The sequence below is a fragment of the Mauremys mutica genome, chromosome 1 (assembly GCF_020497125.1).
Source record: "Mauremys mutica isolate MM-2020 ecotype Southern chromosome 1, ASM2049712v1, whole genome shotgun sequence".
Taxonomy (NCBI): Eukaryota; Metazoa; Chordata; order Testudines; family Geoemydidae; genus Mauremys; species Mauremys mutica.
The window spans coordinates 4,799,868-4,824,433 of NC_059072.1; the positions used below are offsets into that span (position 1 = coordinate 4,799,868).

The following is a 24,566-nucleotide window of genomic DNA, read 5'->3' on the forward strand; positions in this document are numbered from 1 at the left end:
CCTCAGCTAACTCTTTCAGGTCTCTTAGATACAAATTATCCAGATCTCCTGATTTAAAAATATTTATCCTTAGTAGATGTTGTCTAACCTCCTCCTTAGTAACTAAAGGACTTGGAAGTACTTCATCATCCTCATATGATATGAAATCATTCTGCTTCTTTCCAAATGTAGAACACAAATCTTTATTCAACTCTTCTGTCATTTCTGCATCATTATTATCTTTGTCTAGTAATGGGACTATCCCATTGCTAAGGTTTCTTTTGTTCCTGATGTACTTTAAAATATCCTCCCTATTGTGCTTAAATCTGCCAGCCATGGATTTTTCCCTCACGTCTTTAGCTTCCCTTATTGCTTTTCTGCACTTCATAACTTTTAATCTATATTGATTGCTCTCTCTTTCCCCCTCTTTCCTTTGTTTTCCTAAGTGCTGCCTTTATTTTGTCACTGAACCAGCATGGGCTTTTAGCCAGAGTTCTCCTCTTTCTGATTGTGGAATCTTTGCTTTTGGGCCATCTAATAAACTGCTCTGAAAGAATTCCCATTTTTCTACCTATTTTGTTCTCGCCTGATGAATTTAACTCATAATTTTCCTTAGCTTTGGGAAATTAGCCTTTATATAATTACTGGTTGGGACTGTCCTCTGTTTGAATGTTGAATGTAATCATGGTGAATGTAATCATGTCATGAACACTGGTCCATAGGTAACCACTATCTTCCATTCCAGGAATTAATTAACCTTGATCCATCACAATAGATGTCCAGAATAGAGTTGCCTTGTGTTTGGTGCAATACCTTTTGTATTAGAAAATTATCATCTTTAATTTTTAGAAACTAATGATGTTTTACTGTTGCTTCATACCAAAAAGGCGCCCATCAAGTATGTTTCCTGAGCTTTCTGTTTTGTTCCTCTGAAGATAGGTTCCTTCTCAGTTGGACAGGATCCACTCACCACCCCTGCGCCTCCCTGTGGCTGATACTGGAATTAGCTCTGGTAGCCAGTATGCCCTGCTCTGGTGGTGCTCCGCCCATCACCTCTTCTGCTCCTGGACCCACGTCTTTTCAAGGACCCTGGTGTCATTGGAGGGCAAGAGTGTTCAGTTTTGTGCAATTAGAAAGTTGGCAACCCTAATCTACGAGCAGACTGAGTGGGACATGCTGGCACAGGGGTACAACAGGGATCAGCTGCAGTGCTGCCTGAAAGCAAAGGAACTTTAGCAGAGATAGCACAAGGTGAGGGAGGGAAACAAGAAATCTGGTGCTGCCTCGCAGACTGGCTGCTTTTACAGAGAACTGCATGTCATCCATGGCAGTGATCTCACCAGTACCCCACAGACAATGGTGGATACTTTGGAGGAGCCAAAGATGGAGCACTCTGCCATGAATAGCAAAGGGAAAGAGTAGGAGGAAGAGGAGGAAGATATGGCAGGGGACTCCAACCATACCAGAAGCCAGGACCTGTTTGAAAGGAGGAGTCTAGCCAGTTCCAAAAGGTGAACGTGGATGAACCCACTGATGAAGGATAAGGGAGCTCAGTAAGTGCGTACATGCATGTTTCCTTACAATATTTTATTTGCTATTCCTTCCTACCCGCCTGCCCCCACCTCCAACCATTTAAAGATGGCAGCAGGCCCATCGCCAAGTGCACAAGACAAAGGCATGGACTTTTCATTGCTTTGTGGGTATATTGTGAGAAATTGAAAGGTCAGCAAGTAAATTCAAAAGCAACTCTTGAACAGTATTATGGCAGACCTATTACACAACCCACATCGATTTGGTGTCCTGTGCTTGGGCAGAGGTAGAACATAGGTGGAGTTGGCATCTACTTTTCATTGCCCTGTTGGGTTAGGCAGGGGGCCCATATAGAGAACTTTGTTTATGTGACCAGGCATGTCCCTTTTATCCTCCTGAGAGATCTTGATGACAGTCGCAAATGTTTCTAGAGATGGCAGCCTTGTTTCTTCCTCTGTGGTAATATGCTTTCCCACACCACTCCACAAAGAGTTCGGCTGGCACCATCGCAGCAAACAGGATAGTGGCACACAGGTTTGGGCAGCTTCAGGACACCAGTCATAGCTGGGTTCGCTGTGCCTTTGTGACCCTCAGCCAAAATCATCACTGCCTGTGAAAAATAGTGCCAGTATTCACTGTGTAGCAGGGTGGACCCCTGCTCCGGGGTTTTAAGGGGTTAGAAAACAGCTTGGCAGGGCTTGAGAGCGGCTGCTCTCAAGCTGAGCTGATTAGGGAAGTGGCTGCAGCTGGGGGCCACGCCCCAAACTGAGGAGCAGGGCCTTATAAAAGGCAGGGAAGCCAGGAGCCCAGACAGTCTCTCTCTGGCGATAGAGAGAGATGGGCCTGGCTGCTTAGGAGACAAGGTACCTAGGGTGAAGCTGGGCTGGGGACAGGCTAAGGAGCTGGGGAGCTCTGGCCTGGAAAGCCCCAGGCTGCGGCCTAGCAGAGGGCAGAAGGTACTGGGGCCTTGCAGAGGGCACCTTAAGGGTAGGACAAAGCAGCAGGTCCAAACCCTCCTTTGCCGATGATGAGTACTGGATACTGCAGTCCGCCCCAGCGAACGGGGGCTAAATAGAGACTGGGCAGTAGCCACTACTGAGGCGAAGTGGGGATAGTAGGGTGGGGGGTTCCCAAGGAAGGGGAGCCCAGAGTAGAAAGGGGTTACTGCCAGGGGGCAGCACCCCAGAGAAAGGGGCACCGGGTCTAGGAAGGGACACGGGGGCCAGAAGAACAGGTGGATCACCGGCCTGCAGAGGGCGCTCCGGGGCTGGACTAAGCTAAATTCCGAGAGCAACCAGCAGGAGGCGCCGCAGGGGTGAGTCGACCCGTTTACAACTGCCATTGCCCTATACTGGTACCCATGGAATAGGGCCAGAATTGTACAGCCTCATCCACCCACCTCCAGTCTTGCATGGCTGGCCGTACTCACCATGGTTGGATCCGGAGAGCCGTGCTGCACCAAAGTGCTCCAAAACTGTCAAGAAGCATTTCTTATTAAAAGTATTTATGAGAATAAAGGAAAGGAGTTTGAAAACTTGTCTTTCCCTTTCTGTTGTGACTACTAATCTCTTTGTGAATCTGTCTGTTTTTATCAGCAGCTTCTGCTGTCATGGCCTCATGGGGTGCCTCCTCCACACCTGCAGGATGCTTGCCCTGGATGAGGAGGACTGTGGTGGGGTGATGACTTACTGCTGCAGCGCCTCCTGCTGGTTGACCAGGAATTAGCTCTTCCCAGCCCAGAGTGACCTCTGTGGGCTGGTGTCTCACCTGCCGCTGGCCCCATGTCCTTTCCAGACCCCGGTGCCCTTTGACCAGGGGTTCTGCCCACCGCAGTACCCCCTCACTCTGGGTCTTTCTTCCCAGGGGAACCCCCAACCCTCTATCCCCACCTTGCCTCAGTGGCCTCTGCCAGTCACTATCTAGCCCCTGCTCACTGGGACGGACTGCAGTCTATAAACCACTCACCATCAGCAAGGGGGAGTAGGACCAGCTGCCTCTGCCTATTCCTGGACTGCCCTTCTGCAGCCTAGTACCCTTTTGTGGGCCCTTAACTAGGCCTGCAGCCTGGGATTTTACTAGGCTGGAGCTCCCCAGCTCCCTCTGCCCTTCCCCAGGACTGCTCCACCCTAGGTACCCTGCTCAGCTCCCAGGCAGCCAGGTCCTTCTGTCTCAGACAGCTAGAGAGAGAATGTGTTTTTTTCCTAGTCTCTGGCTCTCAGCCCTCTTATAGGGCCAGCCGTGGCCTGACTGGGACATGGCCCCACCTGTGGCTGCTTTCCCCCAATCAGCTTAGCTTTTCCCCCCGTCCTAACCCTCTCCCAGGGCTGTCTTAAGCCCTTCAGAGCATGAGCAGGGTGACCACCCCACTACAAGGATGAAGAAGAGGACCAGGGAGGACATGTTCTGTGAGATCCTACAAGCCAGTACTGCATCAGATGGGAACAAAGGGCTTGGTGGGCTGTCATAGGTCTCACCTCCACTTAGAGCTGTTGGGTTCTAAAATGGGGACCTGCACTGGTTTCCCTCTAAACTAAAAATCCTAGTTTAGATCTACTACGCTGCCACCAGTCAGTTTTCTAAGTGTCTGACACACTGCCTGTTCCCCCAACTTTCCCTGGGGAACACAGATTCAATGTCCCTGAATCTCTACACACAGGGAAGCAGCCCACTTCCCCCCTCCCTCTCTCCTAGCCACTCTGGAGAGATATACACCGAGTCAAATCCTTGACTCAACACAAAGAGGGACTTACCTCCCCCTCCCCTTCCCTAGTCCTGGAAAGAGATACCTGATTCAAACTGCTTGAATCAAACCCAGGAGGAACTCTCTCTTCCCCCCTCCCCTTCCCCTGAATTTCCACAAGAGAAGGAATTAACCAAGTCCAAAGAAGAGAAAAGAATTTATTAAAGAATAAAAGAAAGTCACTGTCTCTGTAACCAAGATGAAACAATACAGGGTCTAAACTCATCAATCTCTGGAGAGAATTCCCCCTCCCCCTTTCTTTCTCAGTGAAAGCAAAGTAACAGCAAACAGGAATAAAGAATTTCCTTTAGCAAACACACAATTGCAAATATAGAAAGCAACTCAAAAGACTAATCCGCCTTTCTAATTAATACTTACTATTAAATAGTAGAAACTACTCCAGGAGAACTTGGAGACATGACTGGCCTCTCTTAGATCCAAAAAGAGAACTCTCTAACACTTACACAAAGAACACAGACAAAGGCTTCCCTCCACACGGATTTGAAAATAATTTTGTCCCTCATTGGTCCTCTGGTCAGGTGTCCACAGGTACTGCTTGTTAACCCTTTACAGGTAGACAAAAACCTTAACCCTTAACTAACTGTTTATGACATGGGCCAATGTAACCAAGAGCATGGAGAAAAAAGGGAGGACAGGCAAAAGGCCTGGGAGTCCCAGCAGGTCAAAGAGTGGGACATGCACCAGAACATTATGGGTCTTCTCAGGCAGCAAACCCAAATGATATACCTATCTCATAGAACTGGATGCAGACCCTGGCTCATCGACAGGTCCAAAAATCCCAGACAGCCTTTGCACTCTTTGGAGAACTCCATGGTTGTTGCTCCCTACACCACCTTGTCAGTTTTCCAGCAGTGACTCAAGAGCATGAGCACCAATTTCAGGCCAGACTGTTAAGAATCAGGGCACAAACCAGAAATTGGCTGTGAGTTCTATACTTGGATTTCATGAAGCAAATATCAAGTGTAAACTCCTCAGACAGTGTAACGGGCTTAACATAGGGTCAGAGACAATCCGCTTGGTTACACTGTCACTGTATTGCCATCCAGGTGAGCCTGCCTTTGTGATAGACAGTCCCTTACCCCAAGAGTCACAGCTATATTTGGGTTACTGCCAGTCCCTAAGGCCCAGTTTTTACCCCAAGTCAATTGCACCTTAGATTTCCCACCAAAGACAAGGCTTGGAGCCAATCCTATAATCAACTGTCTAAAGATTGCCCTCCCAAAGTCTAAGCAGCATAGAGATACAGTTTCTTCTTGTTAGCGATTTTTATTCCCTTCCCCCCAGAGTTCAGCCTGATGGGATGATTTCACTGCATGTCTCCCTTTCACGGAGGGGGAAGGAATGCAATTAACAAAGTCTTTGTTCTTTCATTAAAAGAACAGGAGTACTTGTGGCACCTTAGAGACTAACACATTTATTTGAGCATAAGCTTTCATGGGTAGAGCCCACTTCATCAGCTGCAGAGACTGGAACATATAGTAAGAAGATATATATATGTCGGGATTTCTCTTATCCGGGACGGCTCAGGTTTCATTGTCCGACTGCAAAGAGACAGGCAACGACCAGCAAAGATCCAACTATCAATCTCTTTATTGAAGGCATGCAATACAATAGAGAACTGCCTATCTCACTCCATATAGAACCAGCCCCTCCCCTCTGCAGATGCAAACTGCCTTTATTAGCTACTCCAACGTGTCATAGCCACTTCGTCGCATCATCACTATACTTTTCCCAGCTATACTTTTCCCAGCATACAAGAGAGGAACAAAGAACAACTTATGTTTTGATAAGCTTCATGGTTAGTACAAAAGAATACATGTGGCTTCAAAAAGCGGTTGCAAGCATTTTTCCCAGCCTCTGCAAGCATTCGCTTATCTAGCAAGGTCAAGCAGGCAAGTGCCTGACTGTTTCAGCTAGTATATTTTTTCAGTAGGCCTTGCTAAGCAGAACAGGCCATCAAGGCAAACTCATCAACTCCATACAGAGAATGTGAAAAGGTGGAAGTTGCCCTACCAACTCTAAGAGGCTAATTAATTTAGATGAGCTGTTATCAGCAGGAGAAAAAAACTTTTGTGGTGATAATCAAGATGGCCCATTCCAGACAGTTGACAAGAAGGTGTGAGGATACTTAACATCGGGCATCTCCGCTCACTCACCCCGGGGAAATCAGGAGCTAGGCCATGGCAGCCGGGGGAGCGAGGGGAGCGGCAGCTCCAGACACACAGCTGGCTGGCGAGAGTCACCCCAGGGTTCGACCCCCGCCCCACGCCTGGCTGGCTGGGGAAGGACCCCACGGCTCCATCCACACACCCTGATCCTCGGGGGGATCCCCCGGCCCTTGGGCGCTGAATGCACAGGGCCCAGCCACACAGCTAAGCTCAAGGCACCTGGCTCCACCAGCCGTACACCCCCGGTACCGCCTGGGCATGTGCTACCATAACCCACGGCAGCGAGCCCACCTCTGCCCACCCCGATAGCCATGGGGTGCCACCGGGCTGTGCCCCCGCTGCTGGGGGCTGCCAGGGGGTGGCACCAGGTGTGTCCCTGCTATGGGCCATGGAGGCGGGAACCCCGCATTGCCACCTCTCCTGATCCTATTGCACCTCCTGGGCCCCTGGGTGGGGGATTAATCTGTCTGAAGAACACAGGATGAAAACCTGGTCATTTCCCCTGATTCAAAATGGCTGCCACCTCCCATTGCTTTCCACGGGGCTGAAGCCAGCACGGCGGCCGCCATTTCCCTATGGACTGACTGCCGGGGGCAGAGGAGCTGCCCTAAGAAAAGATGGCCGCCATCCGCCATTGTTTTCAATAAGGTTGAAGCCGTGCCCACGGGCAAAATGGCCGCCGCTGTGTGGGTCATGGGGCTGGACTGGGAGTGGGCAGAGAACTAGACTGTGAGGAGCTTCAGAAAGAGTCCCTGGGAAAGGTGGATGTTAAGAGACGGGGCAAGAGGGAGGCTGAGGGGGGAAGGAGGTGCGGGGAAGGAGCGAGGTTGAAGGAGGCAGGGGATGTGGGGGTAGGAGGGAGTCTGACGGGAGGCAGGAGGTGTGGGGCAGGTGGAAGGAGGTGTGGGGTAGGGAGGAGGCGGGGGGCAGGAGGTGTGGGGCAGAAGCGAGGTTGAAGGAGGCAGGGGATGTGGGGATAGGAAGGAGGCTGAGGGGGGCAGGAGCTCTGGGGTAGGAAGGAGGCTGAGGGGGGCAGGAGCTCTGGGGTAGGAGGGAGGCTGAGGGGAGGCAGGAGGTGTGGGGCAGGGGGAAGGCTGAGGGGGGCAGGAGGGAGGCTGAGGGGGGCAGGTGTGGGGCAGGAGGGAGGCTGAGGGGGGCAGGAGGTGTGGGGTAGGAGGGAGGCTGAGGGGAGGCAGGGATGTGGGGGTAGAAGGAGGCTGAGGGAGGCAGAAGGTGTGGGGTAGGCTGAGGGAGGCAGGAGGTGTGGGGTAGGAGGGAGGCTGAGGGAGGCAGGAGGTGTGGGGTAGGAGGGTGGCTGAGAGGGGAAGGAGGTTTGGGGGTAGGAAGGAGGCTGAGGGGGGATATGAGGATTGCAGGGTAGGAGGGAGGCTGAGGCGGTGCTAAGGACAGAGATGGGGTGGAAGATGGAGGGATCAGATGACAGTTACCCCAGCGTGTGGTGGTTGTGGGGTAGGGGAGTCCCCTCCGAGCAGCCAGGGTCAGGCCGTGTTGCAGTGTTGCCAGTTTTCACAGATGGATCGCAAGTCACAGGATTTGGGCACCTGCAGCAGGAACCACCGCAATGGTGCAAGAGGCTGGATCTCACAAATGTCAGGGCTGGGTACACGGGCAGAGCTGTGCAGGAGCCTTGGGGCTGAGGACGCAGACCAGCCCTGCCTTCATGTATGGTCCTGGAGCAGAGAGAGGGTCCCAGGGCAGCAAGAGGCAGGGGAAGTTGAGAACATGGTAGTGCTGGGACCCAGTCAGAGGAGAAACCCTGGGACAGTGGATAGTACATTAGATTAATAGATTGCAAGGCCAGAAGGGACCGTTGTGATCGTCTAGTCTGACCCCTGTATAGCACAGGCCACAGAACTGCCCTACAATAATTCCTAGAGCAGATATTTGAGAAAAACATCCAATCTTGATTTAAAAATCATCAGTGATGGAGAATCCACCACAACTCTTAATAAATTATTCCAGTGGTTAATTACTTTCACTGTTAAAAGTTTACCCCTTATTTCCAGTCTGAATTTGTCTATCTTCAACTTCCAACCATCGGATCATGTTATGCCTTTGCTCGATTGAAGAGCCCATAATTAAATGCTAGTTCTCTGTGGAAGTACTTTATAGACTGTAATCAAGTCACCCCTTAACCTTCTTCTGGTTAAGCTAAATAGACTGAGATCCTTGAGTGTTGGTGCCGGGTGAAGACAGTAATAGGAAATGGATGGCAGTTCCCCTATCTGAGGGAAGCTAAGCGGGGCCTCCATCCGAAAAGCCAAAGAGAGGCGTGCATTTCTGAGTGCATTAAAGGTTGACTATTCAACCTGAAATTCTCACATACATTGGCAAAGAAATAGACTAAAAAACATGATTTGATTTTTTTTAAGAAAACATGATTTCTTGGGCCAATTTCATGATTCTTGAGGGTCTGACACATGGTTTTTTATCTCTTGAGGTGAGACTCTCTCCTGCCGGTGGGTTCTCTTACCTGCAGACCCCCATGCCTGTGCAGCAGAGGAAAGTGAAGGGCACTCCATCTGACATAAATGTCATCTACGAGTCCAAGGATGAAGGGAAAGCCAACGCGCAGGCCGGGCCAGCTGCTGTCATTGCAGGTGCAGGGGTCTCCTCCCACAGCAAGGGGAAGGGTGACCCAACCGCTCAGCCTCCCTTCCCCCCCGCCTCTTGCCCCTGAGACGGGTGCCCTGACCACCACCCTGGTCTGTGCCCAGCCTTGCCAGACCCTTCCTGCCAAACGCCTCCCTCTTCTCATGTGACAACAGTGAAGAAGCACAGAAAGAGGCGCTTTCTTCCCACGCTGAACAAGAGGCTCTATCGCAATAAGGGAAAGAGGGTGATCCCTAAAGCTCCTCTGCAGAGCAGCTCCCCACAGCCTTTCCAGCCCCACTCCTGCCTGGCCCACCCTGATCTCTAGGACCCGTGCTCCTGTCCACACCGCATCCCTCCTGCCTCCTTAATCCACTGACCAGGGCCAGAATTGGCAAGGAGGCTGCCTGGAGATGTGACCAAGCAGGATTTCTGCTGGTAGGGAGCTGGGTTGTGGGGGTGGAAAGGTTTCTGGCAGGAAGTCACCCCCATTTTGCTGGGTTCCATGGCTGCAGGCTGCCTTACCTGGACACGGCACACAAGCATTCCCTGTGCCATCCAAGAGGCAGGTAGCGGGATGCTGGAAGGCCATGAAAAGAGGGCACTTTGGCTGCCAACCTGTTTAACTCAGTTGTGTAGGACAAGGTGGTTATTATTAACGTAGCACCTAGAGGCCCAGCTAAGCTCAGGGCCCCATTGTGCTGCTGCTGTATGAACACAGTGAGAGAGTCTCTGATCTGATGCGCTTAAATAGACGTGGGACAAAGGCAGTATCGTTATCCCTATTTTACAGACCGGGAGCTAAGGCACAGAGAAGAAAGGCCAGGTTCACAGAGGGTCTTAGGGCCTAACTACGTTTTTAGCCACCTAAGTCCAGCATTTAGGTGCTCCTGACGTTAAAACCACTGCTCAGCTGCTGCCTAACCCGCTAGGTCAGGGGTAGGCAACTTATGGCACTGGTGCCAAAGGCAGCACGCGAGCTGATCAGCGGCACTGACATTGCCCAGGACCTGGCCACCGATCCAGGGGGCTCTGCATTTTAATTTAAATTTTAAATGAAGCTTTTTAAACGTTTTAAAAACCTTATTTACTTTCCATACAACAGTAGTTTAGTTATATATTATAGACTTATAGAAGGAGACCTTCTAAACACATTAAAACATATGACTGGCACACAAAATCTTAATTAGAGTGAATAAATGAAGACTCGGCACACCACTTCTGAAAGGTTGCCGACCCCTGCACTAGGTGCTTAAGTTTCCTAGGCACCTACGTTTCTGCTGGTATTTGCCTTTGCTCATGCCTAGCTCCTGGCACCACCTCACAGCTAATGAGCCGCTCAGAGCCCTAGCTCAAGCCAAAGCCCTGGGAGCCCTGAAGCAGGATTCTCAGACTACATGTCCCTCTATCTGTCTCGCCAGCGGGGCCTGATCCCCTCAGTGCATGCCTATGGCTTCAAGCCTTCACAAAAGGTAGCCAGGTGTGTGTGTCCCAGAATACCCAGTAGCCCAATGGATAGGGCACTCGGTTGGGATGTGAGAGACTCTTGATCCCAGGTCTCTCACATCCCAGGTGAGAGCTTTAAACAGCAGGCTGATGGGTTGCGGCTCTCACTATCTCTTTCCATTTGTGTAAATAATTAACTATTTATTGGAGCAGGGACTGGAACCTGACTCTCCCCCATCCCACGTGAGTGCCCAAACCAACAGAGTCAGTCTCTCACTTTCTCTCTCTGGCCCTAGTGATTTGTACAACATGGAATAGCTCCAACATGCAAGACTGAGAGCGCTCACCCCACAATAGCCAACAGCCTGGGATTTGGGCACTCACCTGGCTTCAAGTCCCTGCTCCAAATCAGGCAGAGCAGAGATTTAAATTTGGGTCACCCACATCCCAGGTGAGAGCCCCTAGCACTAGGCTATTGGCTTAGGCACCTAACTCCACAGGAGGGTTCGCGGCTGAGGATCCCAAGCAGAAGGAAGTGCATGTTCATGTTCTCCATTTCCTTCCTGTTAGTCTCTCCCAGTGCATCTCCATGGCGGCTCTCTGCCATCATCCTTGGGCCCATCTGCCTGATCTTGCTGATTCTGGTGATCATGATGGCTCAACAGGGTGAGTGTTTCATAGATTATAAAGTGAGAGGGGACCATTCTGATCATCTGATCTGATGTCCTGTGGAACACAGCAGTAATTGAATTAATTATTTTTGAACTACAGCAGAACTTTTAGAAAAAATCCAATCTTGATTTCAAAATTATCAGTGATTAAAAATCCACCATTACCCTTGGTAAGTTGTGCCAATGGTGGTTTACCCTCCCTGCCAGAAAATTGAGGTCCTAGTCAGAATTTGTCTAACTTCCATTTCTAGACATTGGGTTTTGTTATACCTTTGCTACACTGAAGAACCCTCTAGTATTAAATTTCTGTGCCCCATGTAAATATAGACTGATCTTGTCCTTTAACCTTGTCTTTCTTAAGTTAAATAGACAGAGCTCCTTAAATCTATCACAGTATAATGCAAGTTTTCCAATCCTTTAATAATTCTCCTGGCTCATTTCCTGAGCCCTCTCCAGTTTTCAAAATCCTTTCTGAATTGTGGACACCAGAACGGGGCACAGTATTCTAGTAGCGCTCAAACCAGTGCCAAATACAGAGATAATAGAACCTCCCCATTCCTACTCAGGATTCCCTTGTTTATACATCTGAGAATCACATTAGCCCCTTTTGACCACAGCATCACACTGGATGCTCATGTTCAGTTGACTATCTCCCATGACCCTGAAATCTTTATCAGGTCACTGCTTCCCAAGATAAAGTCCACCATCCTGGAAATACGGGTTTCTGTGTTCTTAGGTGTATACATTTATATTTGGCATATTAAAACACATATTGTTTGCTTGTGTCCAGCTTACCAAATGATCCAGATTGCTCTGTATCAGTGACCTGTCCATTCTGTCTTATTCATTTACCGCTTCCCCCGTCTTTTTGCCTTCTGAAAACTTTATCAATGGTGATTTTCCATTCTCTTTCAGGTCACTGATGAAAATGTTAAATAGCGTAGGGCCAAGAACCAATCCCTGCGGGAACTCACTAGAAACACACCTGCTTGATGATGATTCTCTGTTTACAATTACAATCTGAGACCTATCTTTTAGCCAGTTTTTAATCCATTTAATGTGTCCTATGTTAAATTTATATTCTAATTTTTAATGAAAATGTCATGTGGTATTTTAATGCCTTACAAAAGACTGAATATATTATATCAACACTGTTGCCTTTATCAGTCAAACTTGTAATCTCATCACAAAAAGATACCAGTTAATTTGACAGGATCTGTTTTCTATAAACCTATGTTGATTGGCATTAATTGTTTTACCCTCCTTTAATACTTTATTAATGGGGTCCCGTATCAGCTGCTCCATTATGCTGCCTGGAATTGATGTCAGACTGACAGGCCTATAACTACTCAAACCATCCTGTTTAATCTTATTAAATATTGGCACAATATTAGCTTTCTTACAGTATTTGGGAACTTCTCCAGTGTTCCAAGAATTATTGAAAATCAGCATAAATGGTTCCAGCCTGCTCCTCAGCCAGTTGATTTGAAAATGTCTGTCTTTAGTAGCTATTATTTGACATCCTCATGAGTTACCACTGGAATGGAAGGAGTGTCATCATCATGATCTGATGTGAGTTTTTCCCAAATATACAACAGAAATATTTATTGAACACTTCTGCCTTTTCTGCATTATTCTATCATTTCAGTCTAGTAATAGACCAATTCCATTGTTAGGATACTTTTTGTTACAAATATATTTTTAAAAGTTGTCCTTAATTGTGCTGACCATTGATGTCTCCTGGTGCCCCTTTGCTTCCCTTATCAATTTTCTGCAGTTCCTAATTTTTTATTTATATTCATTATTGTTGACTTCCCTTTCTTCTGCTTGTTATGTATTGAAGGTTTTTGTAGCTGCCTTCATAACCCCTCTAAAAAAGGCTGGTGTTTTAACCAGCATGGCCTTCTTCCTTGATTGTGGCATTGTGATTTTTGGGCATGTAGTAAAGTATTCTTAAACAGTTCCCTATTATCATTCATGTTTTTTGATTAAGTTCTTCCTCCCAGCTGGTTTGGCTCATAATTATTTTCAGTTTTGTGAAACTGGCCCTTTTAAAGCACTATCTATATTACTGGGTTTGGACTTACTCTGTTTGCACATTATAAATTTGATCAAGTCATGATCACTTCTGTGCAATCAACCACTAATTTTTAGTTCTGTGATCAGTTCATCTTTATCTGTCAAGACAAATACAGAATGCTCCTGTATTGGTTGCAACACTTCTTGAATTAGAAAATTGTCATCTATATTACTTAGAAATTCCAATAATGTTTTAGCAGCATGAAACCTCCAGCATGTGTCACGCAAATTGAAGTCCCCGGTGATCACACAGCTTTTTTCCCCCTACGTATTATAGTTAGGGATGTGAGGATCCAGTCATCCTCTTCTTCCTAATGTGGTTTGCTGGTCTGTAGCAGACACCAACTAACACCCATCTTATGCTTTATCTGATAGGACATTGATCCATAACTATTCAGTCCTCCATCAGCCATTCTTTTATTATGAGCAGGATTGACATCAGGTTGACAGGGCTATATAGTTACCTGGATCGTCCCATTTACCCATTTTAAATATTGGCACAACTTTTATTTTCTTGCAGTTCTCTGGAATTTACCCAGTATTCCAAGACTTATTGAGAATCAACATTAATGGTCCAGAGCCTGCTCTTCTAAACCCATTTGATCCAAGTAATCCAGACCTGCTAATTTTAAAATGTCTGACATTAGTAGCTAATATTTAACATCCTCCTGAGTTGGTGTTGGAATGCAAAGTATTTACTCACCATCATCATCAGACTATATTACCTGAATTTTCCCAAATAGAGAACAGAAATATTTGACCACTGTCTTCTTTGCATTTCACCTGTTAAGCTGTGATGTAAAGTGATCATTCAGCCCCATCTTTCTTACTGAAAGCTGCTGCTTTCCATGGGGCTGAGGATTTAACGGTTACCTGGAAGACATTGGTCAAGCCCTGTCACCTATACACTTCATGGTCCTCCCCCGCAGAACATTTACAGGTGGCAATGAACGGTGGACTGAGGTTGGTAACAGAGGTGGAGCTGGCAGTTTGTGGGGTCCTCACAGGAGTAACATCCACCACTTCATCTGTGACCCCTCATGCCAATGAGCCCCTCAGGCTCTGTCAAGCTCCTTGGCCTCTGATGTCCCCCTGTCCATGAATCTAGAAGCCAGGAGTCAGTCCTAGCTCTGGGTTCTAGTTGGTGAGGTGAGTAGGGCTGCTAAGGAATTAACCCTCTCACCCAGCACTCTAATTGTCCTATAGAGTGAAACTCAAGAGAGACAGGACCAGAACATCCTCATTGGCACTGGCGATCAGGTTAGGCCTGAGTCCTGCCATTTTAATGCCCAGTGCAAGATGTGCCTCTTGGAGTGAGACCTCTACCTAAGGTTCTGCCCTGGAGAACATCCACCTAGACTGATCCAACCTGCAGAGGTGGCTATAAATGGGGTGCGGAGTGACATCCATCTTTGAACATGTATAATCATGACTCCCTCAATCAGTACAGAAGCTAGAGTGATAGGCACAATGAAGTGCAGGTGGAGAGACACTCAGGACCTCACATGGGGAATCAGAGCTGGGACATTAGCTGGTGTATTGTGAGGTCCATGGTAGATCAGGGCACCCTCTGGATAGACACAGGCCAAAGGTGCCACCACGGGGGATTCTGGTTGTACAGAACTCCTCGACCATCAGGAGTCAAAGGTTATTCCCATGGCCATGTGAGTGGTAACTAGGTGCCTTGGTACTATGGTGATGGCTACTAGAGAGAGAGAGAGAGAGATTCTTCCCTTAGTGTCTGCCCAGAGGCATTCTGGTCCGGTGGTGACACTGGCTGTATAAATACCTGCTTAGGTACAGATAAACATAAAAATGATTTGCCCCATGACCTCTGGGATGTTGCTGATCTCCTTCTACAAACGTACAGCCTTGAGTACATTTTCTACAATATCCTCAACGTAAATGTTGACGGTTCTGTTACTGGGAGGGGGAGTGGATCCGGTGGCCAAATAGGTTTGACGGGTTGGATCACAGAAACCCCCTTGGGAGCTGCCACCTGATGTGTCAAGACCACTTCTGCCCCTGCCTTCCTGCCCTGTCAGGTTAGGACTTCAGTGCCCTGCCTGGTTTGAGCCAGACCCACTAGCCTGCTGCAAACCCAGACTCAGGTCTGAATCACATCCCCTAACAGCTGCAGGCTCACCTGAAAGCTCATAGACGTGTTCCTGTCTTTAACACTCAGCTGCCCAACTCCCAATGGGGTCTAAACCCAAATAAATCTGTTTTATCCTGTATAAAGCTTATACAGAGTAAACTCAAATTGTTCGCCTTCTTATAATACTGCTAGAGAGATATGCACAGCTGTTTGCCCATCCAGATATTAACACATACTCTGAGTTAATAAGTAAAAAGTGATTTTATTAAATAGAGAAAGTAGTATTTAAGTGGTTCCAAGTAGTAACAGACAGAACGAAGTGAATTACTAAGTAAAATAAAATAAAACATGCAAATCTTTGTCTAATGCAGTAAGAAACTGAATACAGATAAGATCGTCACCAGTTCCAGAATGCTCCTTTTACAGACTAATCTCCTTTTAGTCAGGGTCCAGCAATCACTCACACCCCTTGCAGTCACGGTCCTTTGTTCCAGTTTCTTTCAGGTATCTTTGGGGGTGGAGAGGCTCTCTCTTTAGCCAGCTGAAGACAAAATGGAGGGGTCTCCCCTGGGCTTAAATAGACTTTCTCTTGTGGGTGGAGACACCCTCCTCTCTCCTATGCAAAGTCCAGCTACAAAATGGAGTATTGGAGTCACCTGGGCAAGTCACATGTCCATGCATGACTGAGTTCCTTACCAGCCAAGCCACAGTCCTGTGAAAGCCCAGATGTGGATTGGTGTCTTCAAGTTCATTGTTGGCTTAAGTGTTTCTTGATGGGGCACTTACTGAGAATAGTTTTTTCTCAGGAACCCGACCAATATTCATAACTTCAAATACAAAAATGATACATGCATACAAATAACATTAATAGATTAAGTAAATCATAACCTTTACAGAGATATGTTACATGGCATATGTAGCATAAAACACATTCTAGTTATGTTATATATATACAGCCATAAGCTTATTTCTGTAAAGCCTTATGGGTGGCACCGTCACAATAGGTCTCTGTCATCTGTCATGTAACGAGTTAACATTTGTCAGCCCCATCTGAAATGTACGACATGCAAGTTCCAAGCATTGTGGTTATTTGTTGATAAAACGCAGGGAGCGCCCATCTCTGATATTTTCTGCAGAGAAGCCAGTTTCAAAACAATGGTGCTGATTTCCCTCTCGCTCACCCTGGGGTGAATAAGGAAGGACTCCTCTGATATCATTGGAATTTGACTAGTGTAAGATTGGTGCAAGCAAGAGACCCATGTCTCACATTCACTGTCAGTCAGTAGGTGGCGCTGTACCCACACATGCTCACAGTCCATCTCATGCTGTAAAACACCCCAGGATGATCCAGGCTGGAGCAATCCACTGGTTCTGGGCACCCAATTATTTTATGATTTTTCTTGTGTCTTTAAAGTTTACCAGCTGTCCCAGAAATCAGAGCAACAGCTGGAGGTCATTGACTTGGAAAACATAATCCTCTCGGACACTCTGCAGCAGCTGACAACTGGCAAGGGTAAGGAATCACAGCTAGAGCCTCTGAGGATAAGACTCCACCCACCCACCAATTCCTCCCTTCCCCCTTACACCCTCAGCTAATCTCTTCTTTATCTATATTCTACCTATCTCTGATCCCTCCCCGCCTCCCTAGCTCCCAAGGTGGAGGGATAGCTCAATGGTTTGAGCATTGGCCTCCTAAACCTACAGTGGTGCGTTCAATCCTTAAGGGGGCCATCTGGGGCAAAATCAGTACTTGGCCCTGCTTATAAAGGGAGGGGACTGGACTTGATGGCCACTCAGGGTCCTTTCCAGCTCTATGAGATCAGTATATCTCCATATATTTGGGGGAGGGGGATAGTTTAGTGGTTTGAGCATTGGCCTGCTAAACCCAGCATTGTGAGCTCAATCCTTGAGGGGGCTGTTTAGGGAACTGAGGTTAAAAAAAACTGCCTAGGGATTTGTTCTGCTTTGAGCAGGGGGTTGGACTAGATGATCTTCCGAGGTCCCTTCCAACCCTGATATTCAATGATTCTCTCCCTATGTCCTTCTCTATCTTTCCTTAGATCCTTATCTATTCTCTCTTTTCCAGATCTTTATCTGATCTGTCTTCCTTTTATTGTGTTCATCACCATGGGAACTCAGTTCTTACTCATTCCTGTCTCCATCATCCTATAACTCCTGTTCTCAGAAGATAGGCTATAACTGTCCCTCACTCCCTGACCCACCCTCCCCACTGAGATGAAAACTCATGGTACCAATTTACTGTGCATCCTACTTGTTGCTTGAAGAAAGGAGCTGATGGTCAAAGGCAGTAGGGCCAGCTGGACTGCTCAATGTGAGAAGACATGTGCAGGGATGGGTCAGCGGTTTAGAATTCTAAGTGAGGGGAATTTCCCATCATCCTTCACACCCAGCAATGCAGAGCTATGGTAACAAAATGATCTTGGAGAATGAGAATTGAAAGTCTGTCTGTTTTCCCTTTTCTTCAAGAGGACAACTGCAGCATGTGTGAGGTGGACTGGGACCAGCAGGCAGCCAGCTGTTACTCCTTTTCTACATCCGCGAAATCCTGGCATAACAGCTTAGATGCATGTACTGCAATATCAGCCAGTCTGGTGAAGATAGACACGAAGAAGGAGCTGGTACAGAGCCACCTCTGCTTTTCTTCTTTATTGATATTGGTTGCTGATAAGACAATTACATACACACTGACGCTACTGTTTACACTAGAGTTTACACTACTCAGCTTTTAGCGACACGGCTGTGCTGTTACAACCGTGCCACTAAAAGGCGAGCAGTGTAGCCACTGTTTGTCACCAGGAGAGAGTTCTCCTGCCGACAAAAATCTTCCACCCCCCAATGAGTAGCGTTAGTGTTGTCGCCAGGAGAGTGCTCCTGCCGACTACGCGCTGTGCACACCGGCACTTGTCTACAAAACTTTTTTAACACCTCTGAACGACAAATGTTTGTCTTTCACTTGCCAGTGTAGACAAAGCCTTAAAATCTGTGACATTCGGGGGAGGAGCAAAGTGGGGGACTGACTGGCTATGGGGATGTGGAATGGGACATGAGGCCTGTCGTCTCTAATGCACAGTTCCAGCCCAGACCCAAGTCAGTAGTGACACCTTCCATTGAGTTCCTAGTGGGGCAGGTGTTAACTGGCCTCCTTGTTGTCATCCTCATTACGGTCCAAGGATGGAACGGGCTATGGGAGCTAACCCCCTTCCCCTCTAGAAGTCACCATGCAGAGCACGAGGAGGAGGGAGCTTGTCCTCGGAGTCCAGTCTCTGCTTCTGTCATCGCAGATCCTTTCAGGAGCACAGAGTGCATTTAAAGAACAATTAGGTCTTATTAGTTAGCTTTAGTGACTGGGAGACCCAATGCAAATGACTGAACTTTGTGATTTAGCAAGCAAGTGAAAAAGTCAAGATAACTATCTATGGAACTCACTTCTGCAGGATACTGAGGCAAATAATGTAGGGAGATTTAGGCAAAGATCAGTTTTCTGCCTGAATGAGAAGAGCATTTAGCAACGTGAGCTAGGATAAAAGGGCCACGGCCATTGATCCTTGTGCTTCAGGTCATAAACAGATCGGCTAACTGGGGAGTCATGGAAAATTGACTGCTATGCTGCTGTATTGCACAGTGGGCAAGATGCATTATGGGTCTTTTCCCACCTCGTGGTGAAGCACCCAGCACTGGCCCCTCTCATGGCGGTGAGCTACTGCACGAGATGGGCCATCGCTGGGCTCTGGCTTGGCAGTTCCCGGGCCCTTGGTTCCTGTTTTTATTCCTCCTTGCCAAGAATAATCTATGCAGAAGTCTTGTTTGGGAACAGCACGAGGGGTAGATAGTTTGGGGATTAAGTCAGGAACTAGGAGCCAGGAAATCAGGGGTCTGTTCCATTGATTCAGTACTTGTCCCTGGGAGGGTCACTTAGGCCAATTTATCAAACACGGAGGCCTACAGAGTCAGACACCTCTACCTATAGTTTAGACAATTAAATCGTTGGCCCGATTTCCAAAGGGACTCAGCCCCTGTTCTTACCCAGATGCCTTCAAAGGGGAAAAAACGGTTATTCGGGGATTGATTGTTGTCCTTTGCTGTTTGGAGCAGGAGTTCTTGAAACATGAGATCTCCAAGCGTGTGTACGTGCGCCAGGGACAGCAATTCCACTTCAGTTTCTGGACAGGGCTGAACTACGACAACGACATCGGGAACTGGACGTGGGCTGACGGATCCCCTTTCTCCTTCCAGCTGTACGTCTCTCCTTGCTGCCTGTGCCCATCCAAGGGCACTGATCCAGTTCAACGTTGGCTCTGAATGGGGTAGCTCCTCCATAAATGGGGATAATGGTTAGAACCAATCAAACATTTTTCATTGGAACATTTTTTTCGGTGACAAATGGCTTTTCATATAAAATTTTCATTTTTTTCAAAATTTTTCAATGTAAACTGAAAAGTTTTTGGTAAATATTTCCACTTTTCAGTAAAAAGGTTTTGGTTTTGATTGAATATTGAGGGGGAAATTAAAAGAAAAAAAGTCCAGGTGGAAAATAAGTAGTTTCTGAGCAGCTCTAACTAAAATGATCCGCTTTTGCAAAGTGCTCTGAGACCTTTGGCTGTAAAGTGAGAAGTATCATGTATTACAGCATACCAGATTTAGAGTAAATCTCAGGAAAAACTTCCTCACTGTGAGACCAGTAGGACAGTGGAGCAGACGCCTAGGGAAGTCATGGAATCTCCTTCACTGGAGGTTTTCAGAAAGAGGCTGGATAGCCATCTGTCTTGGGTGGTTTAGACAGAACAAATCCTGCATCTTGGCAGAGGATTAGACTGGATGACCCTTGTGGTCCCGTCTATGATTATTGGTGTCCCCAAACTGTCCCTATTCAGGAGGTGGCTTTGTGCGGAATCCACCTCATACTGGATAACTGTTCACAAGCCACCACCCATGCAGCTCAGTCTCCTACGCTATGGCTATGGTGGCTAGGAGGCTCTCATTGGCTCATGGCTATGGTGGCAGAGGCTGCAAGGAATGAATGAGCCACACAGACTGAGCTCCCCTAGGGATGGGGCACATCAGCAATGAGGGGAGTGGGAGAAAAACACATACCTGCAGGGAGGTGGGAGAAAACTTGCACTTCTGCTGGTCTTCAAACAACCCCCCAGGCCTCTCCAAGCCCATCATAAGACAGAAACGCCCCACAGACCAGGACACACAGACTCCAAGTGGCATCAGACTCTGCCAGAGCAACAGATGCAAAACCTGCAGCCATAGCTCCACTGCTACAATGATCAACACCCCTCACAACACACCTTTCAAGATCCCTGAGTCCTATGTGGTGTACCTCATCTAGTGTATTACATGCCCAGTAATAACTACACCTCTGCCTTGATATAACACTGTCCTCAGGAGCAGTGATGAGCTGCCAAAATATTAACAACAGGTTCCCTCCTCCTCACCCCACAAGGGGGTCGGGGTCGTGGCCACCCCCCCCCCCCGGCCTCCTGCCCCATCCAACTCCCCACGTTCTTTGACACCCTCCCGGGATCCCTGCCCCATCCAACCCCCCACGTTCTTTGATGCCCCCCCTGGAACCCCTGCCCCATCCACCCCCCTTCCCTGACCCCGAACTACCCTCTGCTGCCCCATCCAACCCCTCCTCTCATTCCTGATTGCCCCCCGGAACCCTGCCACATCCAACCACCCCTTCTCTCTGTCTCCTGACAGCCCCTGGAATCCCTGCCCCTGACTGCCCCCCGCCACCCCATCCAACCCCTGCTCCTTCCTGACTTCCCCCCACAGGATCCTTGCCCCCATTCAATCCCCCTGTTCCCTGCCCTCTAACTGCCCCACCCCTATCCACCCCCCCAAACTCCCCTGCCCTCTTCCAACACCCCCTCCCTGCTCCCTGCCCCCTTACCTGCCTGGAGCCCCTGCCTGGAGCCGCTCCGCCGAGACCAGCACCGGTGCTGCGGGGCCCAAGCCAGGCCGGAGCCGCAACCGTGAGGGCCAGGCTGGAGCCATGGGGCCAGAGTTGGGCCGGGCCCAGCACTGGTGCTCGGGACCAGCTGGAGCCGCAACCACGAGGGCCGGGACCAGCACCGGCGCTGTGGGGGCTGGGCTGGAGCCGCGGGGCCGAAGCTGTGGGTGCTCGGTGGGGGCCGGGACAGGACGGGGCTAGGGGTGCTCAGCCAGGACCAGGAGCTGGGCCGGAGGGAGCCACGGGGCCGGAGCCAGGGGCACTCGGCTGGGGCCGTGACCGGGCTGGGGGCGCTCGGCCGGTGGTTGCCAGGCTGGAGGGAGCTGCTCTCCAGGACCAGGAGCTGTGCTGGAGGGAGCCGCTGAGCCAGCCGCACCTCCCCTCCCACTCCACGCCCCAGCTTACCTGCCTGCCTGCTGCTTGTTCAGGCTTCCCGCAAACATCTGGTTTGCAGGAAGCAGGGGAGGGGGAGGAGAAGGGGGGCGGAGCATTCAGGAGAGGAGGGGGAAGTGAGCTTGCACTGGAGCTTTTGTTAAATAAAGCCCTTATAGAACCGGTTGTCCTGGAACAACCGGTTCTAAAAGGCCTGCTAATTTTAACAACTGGTTCCTGCGAACTGGTGTGAACCGGCTCAAGCTCACCACTGCTCGGGAGCCAAAAAATCTTATCACGTTATAGGTGAAACCGCGTTATATCGAACTTGCTTTGATCTACCGGAGCGCACAGCCCTCTCCCGAGCACTGCTTTACCGTGTTATATCTGAATTTGTGTTATATCGGGGTAGAGGTGTATGTGGGTGAAACCAGAAAATCCCTACACGCGCAAATGAATGCACACAGGGAAACGAGAAGGGACAAAACCACCCTAATTCGTGTGGGCGAACACATTGCACAAAGCAATCACTCTATAGTTGACTCTCAGTCTCAGGAAATCTGCACAACACCTCCAAAGGACGAGCCTGGGAATTTAAATTCATAACTTTGCTAGACACTCAAAATCATGGACTGAACAGAGACAATCTATGACTCACTAACAACCCTTCCCCTCCCCCCAGCTGCCTTTTTCCTCCCTTTCTTTATTGCCTCGCACTGGAGGGTTGTTAAAAGGCCACTTCACCTTGAACTTTGAAATATGTCTATAGTGTAGTTGTAGCTGTGTTGGTCTCAGGATATTAGAGAGGCAAGGGAGGGGGAGGTAATAGCTTTTATTGGACCAACTTCTGTTGGTGAGAGAGAGGAGCTTTGAGCCACCCGAGGTCTGTGCTTCGAAAGCCTGTCTCTCTCTCTCTCTCTCTCTCGCTCGCTCGCTCCAACAGAAGCAGGTCCAATAACAAATAGCAGCTCGGCCACCTTGTCTCCCTTGCAATATGTTTTAACTGCTTAGGCTAAACAGTCTGTTCCAGCTCGTGTTTAACTGTGACACTGCACACCTTGCCCACACCTGAAGGAGAGCCGTGTGTGGCTCGAAAGCTGCTCTCTCTCACCAGCAGAAGTTGGTCCAGTAAAAGATTTGACCTCACTCACCTTGACCCTGCCGGACACAGAGATGCACGTGGTGATGGGAGCCACATAGGAACCTACCATTAGCAAAATGGCAACATGGCCCTGCGTGTCAGGCAAAGCAGGTGTTAAATACCAGCATTCGGATTTGGTTTTCCTCCCACTTTGCAGAGGTGTCGGTGGTGACCCAGATGCTGGGCAAGGGAGACTCACCCAGGGTTGTCAAGCTGACCCCCTCTCCTTTATGCACTATGGTAAATGCACTTTGAAGACAATTCTTACCAGTGCAGCCGAGAAGGGGTAAATGCCCCAGCCTGTGGCTGGCCCCCCATGGCTGGCAGTGAGATGGGGCTTGTGCTTGGCAGGTTCCAGGTCCCAGGAGCTGAAGGCTGCGCGTACATGCAGAAGGGGGACATCCGCACGCAGAGCTGCGCCAAATGGGAGGTTTATATCTGCGAGAAGCCAGCCAAGTTTGGGGGGAACTGAGGAGCAGGGCAGGAGCAGCAGAAGGAGTGGCCTCAGGGCCTCTGCAGATCTTCCCCACCCTGGCACCATGTGGGTGTCACGCTCAGCCTGTTCATCACAACCGCACTGAGCCCAGTGGGGACACGTGGCCAGGAGCCTGCTGCCAAGTTCTCCCCATTATCGTTAGTTAAAGGTGTGTTGACAACAGTTGATCAGTTATTGACTGTGTTTGAGGCAGTAAATAAAATGCTGGTTTTAAAAGGCCAAAGACATCCTTGTGCTTTAGTCTGTGTTTCCTCATAAATTGCTCTGGGTGGGGCTTCTTCTATGGCCCATTATGAGAATTAATTTCCTTTAATGGGTGATCAAGCTGGAATAGCCCATAATGGACTGGCCAGACTGGATGATAAACTAAATAGTAATAAGTCACCAGGACCAGATGGGATCACCCAAGAGTTCTGAGGGAACTCAAATGTGAAATTGCAGGACTACTAACTGGTATGTAACCTATCATTTAAATTAGCTGCTGTCCCAGATGAATGGAGGATAGTTAAGGTGACGCCAGTTTTTAAAAAAGGCTCCAGAGGGATCCCACATGATATACTTTGAACAAGACTTGTGGCAATCATCTGACAGTGGCAGTATCAGTGATATCCGTGGTCCTATTTCAATCATACAGCATCTGCGTTTCATTTCTCAGAGTGGGGCAGGGCCCCAGCTAGTGGCACACTGAGCAGGATGTTGCACTAGCATTTCCTCTGTGCAGTAAATAGCTAGTTATCGGTACCGCAGCCCCATGGGCAGGGTGATTTCCCACCGTGCAATCTGAAAACGTGTCCCAGCCTGATGACTCCAGCTGCATCTTTTCCCGATGGTTATTGACATCCACCAGCTTCCCAAAGGCTCCATTTGTGGCTTCTGCGTCTACCCCTAATATTGGAGTTTTGTCACATCATATAATCTGGGGCTGCAGGCTCAGTCAGTAGAAACAGGAGGAGTGGGAAAGCCAGCCCTTGAGGCTCTGGTTAGAATAGCTACCAATGGTCCCTGAATATTGGCTGGAACAGCAATTACCCAGGGTGGGATGTTAAAGACCAGATTGTCCCAGGCAAACCAGGGCTATTGGCACTTTCTGACATAAGAGCCAGGGCCGGACAGCTCAGGTTTGTGTGAATCCATACACATAACTCCCTACTTCCAGTGGGCAACTAATTTCTCAGCCCATCAAATGAGATTGATGTCAATATACCTTATCCTTAGGTGAATGTTAATAA

General features: G+C 48.7%; 1 protein-coding gene across 6 annotated transcripts; it reads left to right on the top strand.

Annotated features, from left to right (window-relative positions):
- Positions 1 to 5,973: 5,973 nt before the first annotated feature.
- LOC123366588 (oxidized low-density lipoprotein receptor 1-like) lies at positions 5,974 to 23,551 on the top strand. 6 transcript variants are annotated; one of them, XM_045010232.1, is made up of 7 exons: positions 5,974 to 6,068; positions 8,900 to 9,059; positions 11,068 to 11,163; positions 16,760 to 16,858; positions 17,833 to 17,984; positions 19,459 to 19,601; positions 23,193 to 23,548. In XM_045010232.1, the coding sequence occupies exons 1-7, from the start codon at positions 6,066 to 6,068 to the stop codon at positions 23,311 to 23,313; spliced, it is 774 nt and encodes a 257-aa protein (XP_044866167.1). In that variant the 5' UTR covers positions 5,974 to 6,065; the 3' UTR covers positions 23,314 to 23,548. The 6 variants fall into 6 exon arrangements, with proteins under 6 accessions (XP_044866167.1, XP_044866160.1, XP_044866175.1 ...); XM_045010225.1 differs by lacking the exon at positions 5,974 to 6,068 and adding an exon at positions 6,735 to 6,806 and having other exon boundaries at positions 23,193 to 23,549; XM_045010240.1 differs by lacking the exon at positions 5,974 to 6,068 and adding an exon at positions 7,064 to 7,199 and having other exon boundaries at positions 23,193 to 23,546.
- The last annotated feature ends 1,015 nt before the right edge of the window (positions 23,552 to 24,566 follow it).